The sequence below is a fragment of the Vipera berus genome (genome assembly GCF_964194415.1).
Source record: "Vipera berus genome assembly, chromosome: Z".
In the NCBI taxonomy this organism is placed as follows: domain Eukaryota; kingdom Metazoa; phylum Chordata; class Lepidosauria; order Squamata; family Viperidae; genus Vipera; species Vipera berus.
Window position 1 is genome coordinate 133,954,622 of NC_138205.1, and position 9,975 is coordinate 133,964,596.

Below are 9,975 nucleotides of genomic sequence, written 5' to 3' on the forward strand. Positions count from 1 at the left end.
CAGCGGCGGAAATAATTAAACCAGAAAGAATCACGGGGGGGGGGGCTGCATTTCGGAGGGAGGGTCTCTCTCTCCCCGGCTTGGCTGGAGGGGGACCAAAGAGGGTCCCATCAGCCACCTCTTTCTACCAGCGGTTTTTTTTGGGGGGGGGAAACTTCTTCTTTTCCGGATGCCCCAGTGGGGAGGGGACAGGTGTGTGTGTGTGGGGGGGGGGAAGAGGCCAGCCAGGCCACCCAGAAGCCACATCCTCATTGGCCAGAGGCTGCCTGGCCCTGTCCTGGCTCTGCCTCCTCCGGGAGGCGGGGGGGGGGGAGGTTGTTGGGGGAGGGTCCTCAAAGAAGCCACCCCCCCTTCTCTCCTCTCTCTCTCCCCTTCTCTCCCTCTTTCTCTCCTTTCTCTTTCTGTCTCTCTCCTCTTTATTTCTCTTTTTGTCTCTCCTCTCTCTTCCTCTCTCCTCTTTCTCTAGTTCTCTCTCTCTCCTCTCTCTCTATTTCTCTCTTTCTCTCTCTTTCTGTCTCTCTCCTCTCCTCTCCTCTCTCTCTCTCTCCCTCCCTCCCCCTCCCTTTCAGGAGAACAGCCAGGGAGGGCTGGCTATGCAGGGGGGCAGCCCCACTGGGTAGTTCGGGCCCGATTCCCGGCAGACGGCCGTAGGAGGGGAGCCTGACCCGCACGGTGGCTCTGAGCCGGAAGACTGAGTTGGGCTGCCCGCCCCATTCCGGATGGGATGGGATGGGGGGGTGTTCGTTGCCACCCATGGCCCAGGAAGGCCCCCCCTTGAGCCCAGAAGGGCCCAGCCTTGGGTACGGGCGGTCCCTGACCCGGCTGCGAGGCCCGTCTGAAACCAGCCCATCGAGGGCAGGGTTGGGTCAACCTTGGCCCTTTTGTGACTCGTGGACTTCGATCCCCAGAATTCCTGAACCGGCCACGCTGGCTCGGGAATCCTGGGAGTCAAAGTCCACGAGTCGCAAAAGGGGCCAAGGTCGCCCAGCCCTGATCTTGGCTGGGAATTGCCAGGCAAGGGGGCTCTTGAAGCCAGAGGATGCCGGGCCTCTGCCGGCTTCCTCCGGGCCTTCCTTCCCTCCCCAAGGCTGCAGCGGCAGAGCTGGGCTTCTGCCTCAGGCAGCAGGGATGGGGCCGCCCCTGCCGCTGGAGGGGAGCCGGCCGGGCACCAGCCAAGAGGCTGCCGTCTGCCACTGCCGGGCCAGGAGAGGTCCCCTCACCCAGCCTGGCTGCCTACGGGCACCGTCTTTCAGCAGGGGAGCCAGTGGGAAGGGCCCCCCTCCTCAGGGAAGGGAGTTGGCCTTAAAAGGGCTTCCCCCCCGTAAGAGCTAGCTGGATGCGGACCCCCTATGCCTGGACCCCGAGCGAGCGGCAGGCCGAGAGTTCGGTGCTGATCGGCTGGGTGTGGGGTGCGATGTGCGGTCGTCCTCCGTGGTGGGGAGTCTTCCGTATTTCTTTCCTGGGGAGGGGGAGTTGAGAGAGGGTCTTCTCCCCGCCTCTCCCCGGCCAGCCGGGTCACCAGGTGAGCCGGAGGACGAGCGCCACCTTCAGGATGGCAAAGGCCGTGGCGGGCAGTGGCAGGGAGGCCCCTGGGGACGTATAAAAAGGAAGGCCGTCTCAGCAGCGACTCAGCTGCGGGGGGGAGGCTTCCCACGCTGAGCAAGGGGGATGGGCTAGATGACCGCTGGGTGCATCACGCGACTTCACTGTCCTGTTGCAAATACTGGGAGCTGGGAAACCGACTAGGCCGGAGTCCCAAGGTGACAGATTGTCCGGATCCTTTTCCGTCAAGGTGGAGACGGGACTGGCTGCTTCGCTCCGTCCCAGCCCAGAGGGTGGCTGCAGGGCAGCTGCCTCGGCCTCAGTGGGGGGGCTTCTCCAGGGGGGCTGCTAAAGTGGGAGTTGGGGGGGTCTCTCCCGCCCCCAGAGGCACTGGGCCTTCGAGTGACGCATGGGCCCTTTGCTCGGCAGCCCTTGGCAGCCTCCCCAGAGAGCTGCTCCCCCCTGCCCGTGGGGACCCCCTCCCCGGACTGAGCTGGAAGCTCCGGTGAAGTGGAGCAAATTCAGATCACAGACAGTCCCTGACTTAACAACTGGGGCTGGGATTTTTTGCTCTTCGAACAGAGGCCACCGTGTGTCCGAGTCAGAGTTGCCCGTGGGACTGGCCCCAATTTTGCGGCCCTTTTTTACAGGGGTCGTTAAGCCGTCTCTGCTTTTTGTTCAATGAACCCAGCTTCCCCTTCCTCGGGACCACCACCACCCCGGAAGGTCTTTCCTGGTATCCCCCCTCCCCTTGCCTTGCTTCCCAGCCCCTCCCCTGCCCTCTCCCAGAGAGAAAGTGAAGAAGCCTCTCTGGGGGGGCGGGTGTCTCCCGCCAGGGAAGTCAGGCAAAGACAACCCCACCAGCCTTCATTTCCTCGCTTTCCCCAGACGCCCCCCAAGCAGCGGGCCTCGCAAGGCATGTCGCGTTGGGTGCCCCTTTCAAAGTGGGTCGTCGTGAGGCACCGTGTGTAGAAAAGGAGCGGAACGTGCGCCACAAACGTCCCGACGACCCTCTCGCCGCGTAGCCGGAGGGGAGATGAAGAGGGCTTGAGGGCCGCTTCCCTCCTGTGGCGCTGACCCCTTTTCCCGGCACAAGGCCACCCCGTGGTCCCTGCCCCCACTTTGGTCCAGCATGCAAGTCCAGATCCGCAGTGCTAACCCTGATTTGGGGAGGGGGATGGCTGAAAAGTCCTACCTGCGTTGGGGAGGCAGCTGGGGGGCTGTCCCGACCAGGACCCATCTGCCCGGCAACTCCGGGCCGCCGAGCCCACCAGGCTGTAGCCAGGATGGCAGCGGAACTGGACCAGGGAGCCCTCCAAGTAGCGGGTCCCGTCTTTCGCCCCGTTGGAGGGAGGGGGCAGCCAGCCGCAGGAGACCACTGAAAGGAGGGAGGGAAAGAGGGAGGGGTTTGGGATTCAGCCCCTCAATAGGCCGGGCATATCCTCGCCAGACAGATAGGAAGTCTAGAGATAAGAGCGCCTCTCTCCCTCCCTCCCTGCCCCACTCCACCCCACTCCGCTCCACCCCGAAGGGAGCTGCCGATGCTGGGACAGCCCCCATGGGCCGGCTCCACCTGGCTCTAGCATCTTGTCCCAGGGGTGACCCGGGTGGCCGCGCTGAGACGGGCCGACGTACAGCAGGGCTTTTCAACCTTTTCACCCATTGTACCACTTTTAGGATACGGCCACATCCGAGGACCACCAGTCGCCTAGCAAGGGGTCAAAAACTCAATGACAACCCCCCCCAAAAAAGGAAAAAAGGGATGAAGTACAGGTCGTCCTTGACTTACGACAGTTCGCTTAGGGACCGTTCAAAGTTACAAGGGCACGGGAAAAAGTGCCCCCTACTCCCAAGCCACAGCGGAGCAAGATGCCTGCCCGCCCGCCCGGCGGCGTTCTTCCTCCTATCCGAGGTTTTCATCATTGGGAGCGTTTCTGTTGAGGACTGGCAGTGGGGGTGGGGTGGGGGGTGTTTGGTTTTTATTCCCCTCCGTCTGCTGGGTGGTTGCAGCAGGTTTGGGTCACTTCACGTGACCTTGGGACACTGTGACCGTCATAAATATGAATCAGTTGCCAAGCATCGGAATGTAAATCGCAAGACCCTGGGGATGCTGCAACATTCCAGCTGATCGGCGCTTCTTCTGGGCTCAGCAGATGCGCCGCGCCGAGCTCCAGCTGGATCCTGGCGCTGATCCTGGCGCTTCCACCGAGCCCCTACAGCCCTGCAGCTCCAGCCGCAGGTGCCAATGTACCCCAGGTGGTACCCGTACCGCTGGTTGAAAAGCCCTGATCTAGAACGCACATGTGGGGGGGGGAGTGGGGGGGTCACTGGTGCCCTTCGAAAGGCTACTCCGCCCGTTTGAGGTATTTGTGGCGGGCTGGCTGTTCCTTGCCCGCAGCAGAACTTGGCACCTGGCTGAGCCCTGCGGCCCCAGTTGCAGCCCCTGAGCTGTGGGGGCTGCTTATAATCCCCCTCCTGTCACGTTGGGGGGGCTCCAGTTCCCCCCCCAGGGCTGAGGGGGGGCATTTGTCCATTCACCTCAGTTCTCAGATGACTCAGATTCCGACCGGCTGGCGGGCAGTCGGTCAGAGAATCCGAGTTCGTGCCACCGCACAGCCGGGATGGGACACTGAGGCATTCAAGGGGTGCCGGGACCGAGCAGAAGGCCGGCTTGGGAGAGCGACCCAAAAACTGTCACTCTCCGGGTCTAAGGTTGGGGGGTTCTTGTGTTGGTGTTGCCGTGCGCCGGGCATGAAATGCCCACCAGCCACCGTTGGCGCAGGGGACTTCGTGCTTTTTACCTGGCCGCAAGCTCTGCTGGAGTTGCCCGAAGCGCTGGTGGGACAGCCGGGTGACGTTCCCCGTGGCCAAGTCTCCGGTTGTCAGGACATCAAACCGGCAGAAGGGATCGTCCCGGCACAGGGCCTCTGCCTGCTCCTGGAGGGAAGCGTCGGCGTCGTGCGGAGGGGAGAAGACGGGGACGAAAGAGGCGTTGTGCTTCGGACCGCGGACGAAGTCGCGCAGCAGGTCTGGCGTGTCGTAGGTGAAGAGGGATGTCTCGTTCGTAATGGCCCCTAAGAAGGAGAAAGGAAGGAAGGAAAAACGGCCGTTCCGAGCCTTGAAGAAGAAGGATCGGAAAACTTTCCAGACAACAGAATCTCTCTGGTACGTCGGCTTCCTCCGGGGGTTTCCAAACCAACATTTGCTTTCGGGGGGGGGGGGAGGTGCTCAAATAATATTATTATTAATAATAATAATAATAATAATAATAATAATAATAATAATAATAATAATAAAAGTAAAAATAAAAATAATAAAGTTGGAAGGGACCTTGGAGGTTATCTAGTCCAACCCCCTGCTCAGGCAGGAAACCCTAGACCATTTTGGACAAATGCCTGTCCAATATAATAATAATAATAATAATAATAATAATAATAATAATAATAATAATAATAATAATAATAATGATAATAATAATGATAATAACAATAACAATAATGTTGGAAGGGAGCTTCGAGGTCATCTAGTCCAACCCCCTGCTCAGGCAGGAAACTAGACCATTTCGGACAAATGCCTGTCCAGTCTCTTCATAATAGTAATAATAATAATAATAATAGTAAAGTTGGAAGGGACCTTGGAGGTCATCTAGTCCAACCCCCGGCTCAGGCAGGAAACCCTATCCCATTTTGGACAAATGGCTGTCCAGTCTCTTCTTAAAAACTTCCAGTGTTGGAGCATTCACCACCTCTGGAGGCAGATTGTTCCACTGGTTAGTTGTTCTAACTGTCAGGAAGTTTCTCCTTAATTCCAGGTTGCTTCTCTCCTTGACTAGTTTCCATCCGTTGCTTCTTGTGCTGCCTTCGGGCACTTTGGAGAATAGCTTGACTCCCTCTCCTTTGGGGCAGCCCCTGAGAGACTGGAGCACTGCTATTTAGTTTGGCTACGGCCGTGAGTTATTATTATTATTATCATCATCATCATCATGATCATCATCATGATCATCATCATCATTATTATTGTTGCTGTTTGGTTCCTTGATAGGTTGGCTAAAAACAAGGAGTGTCCAGGTGTCAATGATGGACATGGGCATCCTGCGCGCACAATGAGAGCGTTTCCTTCGGACGCTGCTGGAAGCGGCCTTGAAGTGGCAACAGAGCAGGCTGCCCATGCTCAGGGGCTGCTCCAAGGACGGAAAGAGGGGCACCGTCGCAGCCGTCATCCCTTCGTGGGCCAGAGCCGGAGCCTCCAATAGGCGCCTCTGCTGGACGGGTGGCCATGCCAAACCGAGAAATCAAATACTGCAACACACTGTGTGTCGGCCCCATGGAGCCCACGGGGGCATCGAGCAGGGGGCACCCTCTGGTGGTTTAAAATGGCAGACCACGGGCAGCCTCTCCTGGGAGGGGGGGCGAAGGGGCTGCCCGTCCCGGCGCCTGGCAAGCTCAGGTGTCGCTCCTCGAGACGAGAGGGGGACCCTCCTCGCCGCTCCTCAAGAGGGGGACCCTTCCTCGTCGCTCCTCGAGATGGCACTTAGCGGCCGAAGGAATAATATCAGCACAGCTGGAACAACACAAGGCTGTGTCTTTTTTTTAATGGCCTGAGAAATTTTGGGGAGACACCAAGCATCCTTTTACTTTCCTGGGAGCCGTGGCAAGCACCCCGCGCTCGTGTTTTTTTTTGTTGTTGTTGCTTTTATTCCGTTTTAAATTCTCCTGTGGCTGGCCGGCCCTTTTGCTGGTCTGATGCCAAGAGGGTCTAAGCTGTCTTGGGTCACTCGGGCGACTCTGGAGGCCAAAGTTCAGCTCTGCCCATCCTTTCCACCTCGTTTCCCCACCACCACCCCTGCCGTTTTCCCTCCAGAACGGCGGTACTCACAGTCTGCTCCGAAGGCAAAGTGCTCCTGGGGGCTGCTGCTGGCCACATCCAGGGCCGTCCCATCGGGAAGGGTCAGGTCATCTTGGGGCCTGCTGTTCATGCGCCCGAAGAGCCCCTCCGTCCGGTTCAGGAAGGTCTCCGGCAGCAAAGCGGTCAGGCTCAGCGTCTTCCCTCCGCGGCCGCTGACCTCCACGCCGGCTCCGGAGGAGAACATCGCCGTGACGCTCTGCCCAGGGCCCATGTAGAGGAAGAGGCCTGCGGGAGAGACACGGCGAGAGCCTGGCCATTGCAAGGCAGATGCCCCTCACCCCGGCCGGCCGGACTGTCTGGTATCCTGGCCCCCTCCCCAGAAAGAGAGAGAAATTGGCCTCGTCCCTCTCGCAGCGATGGCCGGGATGTGCAGTGGGTGGAGGGTCCGGTCGGCGGCGCAGCTGAGTGGCCGGGCCAAGGGGAGCTGGGGAAGGGGGAGGCTCAGAAGGCTCCCTGGGGAGTCCTGGGGCCATTTTTTCTCTCTCCACTTGGCCTCGGTTGCTCGGCCCACCCATCCACCCCGCCGCCATCCCCCACCCCAGCTTGGAGCACCATGTTCGGCTTCCACAGGACCCTGGAAGGCCTGGAGAAGGACCGCCGAGAGGGCTGGAAAGCAGACGTTTAGAGGACCTTGGTGGGGTTTCGCTGGCAGGAGAGAAAGCCGAGAGGGCTGCCAGAGTTGGGATTAAATTCCTGCTGAGAGCGACCAAATCTCCCAGGGATGAAAGCTGGAGTGTCAAGGCAGGAGGGGGACCCCGCCGGAGAGCAAGAGCCATCACTGGGCGGAATAGGTTGCAGCATGGAGAGGCTTCTCCGTCCCCACTGGAAGCTGTCTAGGGGTGTCCTGGCTCTTGCAGTGTGCAAGGGGTGGGCCTGATGACCTCTCGGGTCCCTCCCAATGCTACGATTCCATGATTCTATCACTCGGACAGCCCGTGGTTGTCTGGGGCCTAGAAACGAAAGGAATTTCCGGCAGGGCTCCCCTCTGCCCCCCCCTTTGAATCCCTGTTCTTCTCTCACCTTTTAAGTCCATCCAGGCTTCTTCAGAAAAGTTGAGGGCCTTCTGATTCAGCAGGACCTCCAAGTGGCGGGAATGTTCCGGAAGGCGAACCTCGACAACATCCGAGTTCCCCTCCCGCATGGCGATCGCTGAGAAGCCCGTCACTTTGGCTTCGGCCCCTGCCGGGCAGTACGATTAAAAACGGGTCAGTGGGGTGGGGGCAGCTCCCCCCCTACCCCCCAAGGACTTAACCCGGCCCGTCTCCCCACCACCCCAATGCCTCGCTTGGGGTAAGTTACAGCAAGATTGGCGGCAGGCATTTTAAAAAAACAGCATGGTCCGGGGAGGTTGTTCCCGGGTTTGGATGCCACGGCGATTGGTGTCAGAAGTGGGATCCAACGTTTCTCAGCTGCAACAGGGACGAGGAGGGCAGGCCCTCCGTCACAGAGGCGAGTGGACAAGGAGACCTTTTGTGGGAAGGAGAGGCGGTCGCAAGGGGGCTCCTTTTGAGCGGGGACGGCTGGGAGCAGCCCGACGAGTTCAAACAGGGCGCCCTGTGCCCTCCACCCCTTCCCTCGGTCCGCCAGCCCCAAATGGGATGAGGGTGACCCCCCCCTCCCAGCCTTGTGCCCTCTGGGGAGGAGCTGTGGGAGAGCAGGGCGGGACCTGCCGCCTTCAGGCTTCCACCCGTAAGGCCTTCTTCGCCTGTTGGGGAAGGACCTGAACTCGGCTCCGATCAGGTGCTCGAGAGAGGGAGTTTGGGCACAGGGGAGCGGGTGGGGGGGAGCCCTTGTGAGAAAAATCAGCTGTAAATTGTCCTCAGTGCCCGAAGCTCTTAGTTTTCACCTTAACCAAGACTTAAGGCGAGACTTAAGGGGTGCGGGGAGGTGACTAAATAAAATCTCCACTTGGCAAGGCACTAGCCCAGATCGAGGAAAAAAAGGAACTCTGGGCCTTGGGGCTAAGCAGGGAAAGATGTCTTGATATTTAGAGACATTGCTCAGTGGCCAAAGAACAACCGAGGGAAACGGCAAAGGGGTTTTGAAACAGAAATTCAGCCTTAAACGATATCCCGGTTTGTGCAGGACCTCGGCTTTGCCACCGATTTATCCTTTGACTTCCTCCCTTCCACCCGGGAGGCTGGCCGGGCTTTGCCTGGCTGACCGAGCCGTCCCCCCCCCACACACACACACACGCCTGCCTGCTGGGAGGGCAGCCCTCGGCCGGCAGCTGAAGCCCCTTCGAGAAAGACCCCTGCCATTAGCCCAGCCTGGTCACCCCGACAGGCCAAAGAGGGGGGGTTGGGCTTGGGGCTCTCGGTCCCCCCTGGCCGGTCATGCTGAAGGCGGGGGGGGGGGAGAGAGGAAGCCAGGGAACCCCCCCCCCAAGAGACCTGAAGGCGTCCCAGTTAGAGCCCTCTTAGGCCTTGATCTGGGGCAGAAGAAGGACACAAGCCCCCCCCCCCATGGTGGCCGTCCTCCTCCTGCTCTTGCTCCTCCTCCTCCTCCTCCTTCTCCTCTTCCTCTTCCTCCTTCCCCTTGTCCTCCTCTTTCTCCTCCTCCTTTCTCCTCCTCCTCCTCCTCCTCCTCCTCTTCCTCCTTCTCCTCCTCCTCCTCCTTCCCCTTCCCCTCCTCTTCCTCATTCCCCTTGTCTTCCTCCTCCTCCTCTTCCTCCTTCTCGCCCTCTTCCTCCTCCTTCTCTTTGTCCTCCTCCTCCTCCTCCTCCTCCTCCTCCTCCGCGGACTGAGGGACTGGTGGTGGTTTAATGCGGGCATTGGGCCGTGCCCCCCCTCCCCAGCAATGAACCCCCCACCCCGGGAGGCAGGACACGGCCAGGGAGGGGGGAAAAGGCCGCAAGGCCTGAAGAGGAGCCCTGCACCTGGCCGTCCGTTGAGCAGCTGAGCTGGACGGGTCCTGCCTTGGACGCTCAGGGAGGCCGGCCTGGAGCCCAGCACCACGTATTCGCCCAGCCCCTTGAAGGTGAAACTGAGGCCGTCGAAAGTCAGGAAGTGGGGGTCTCCGAACGCCGAAGCTGTCGAGAGAAACGCACAAGGCGGAGCAGAGGGTGGGAAACCTGACCCGCTTCCCCCCGGGGTCGCTCTGCATTTGAGAGAGACCCCCCCCAACCCTGCCCCATTGCTGGGGGCCAACGCCGTGGGCGGGCTCCCTGCCCCCCGACTGGGGATCGCTGGAGAAAAGGCTCAATCCGCCCAGCTGAATCCCTTCCGCCCTTCCTCTAATCCAGGGGTCCCCAACCTCCCCCCAAATCTGTGGATCAGCATTGGGCAAGCCGGCAAGTGGTCCGTGCAAAGAAGCCAAGCCCCCGCTCGACGGGACACAGGCAGCCCCCAAAGCCAGGGCCCGGCCCGCCTCCCCGGGAAAACCTCTAGGCAGGGAACTGGTCCTGGGTGCCCAAAGGGTTGGGGGGGGGAGGACAAGGGGAAGGAGGAAGAGGAGAAGGAGAAAGAAGAGAAGGAGGAAGAGGAGGAAGAGGAGAAGGAGGAGGAGGAAGAGGAGAAGGAGGAGGAG

The 9,975-nt window shown here is 60.1% G+C and overlaps 1 protein-coding gene across 1 annotated transcript in view; it reads right to left on the bottom strand.

Moving 5' to 3' along the window:
- Positions 1–511: 511 nt before the first annotated feature.
- The window catches only part of SUSD2 (sushi domain containing 2), a 26,485-nt gene continuing 17,021 nt past the window's right edge, over positions 512–9,975 (bottom strand). The window contains exons 9-14 of the mRNA XM_081344251.1: positions 9,326–9,478; positions 7,468–7,626; positions 6,418–6,672; positions 4,344–4,616; positions 2,738–2,920; positions 512–1,589 (exon numbers count right to left, since the gene is read on the bottom strand). Of these exons, the coding sequence (XP_081200377.1) occupies positions 1,516–1,589; positions 2,738–2,920; positions 4,344–4,616; positions 6,418–6,672; positions 7,468–7,626; positions 9,326–9,478 (1,097 nt within the window). The 3' untranslated portion in view covers positions 512–1,515. The remainder of the gene's footprint in view (positions 1,590–2,737; positions 2,921–4,343; positions 4,617–6,417; positions 6,673–7,467; positions 7,627–9,325; positions 9,479–9,975) is intronic.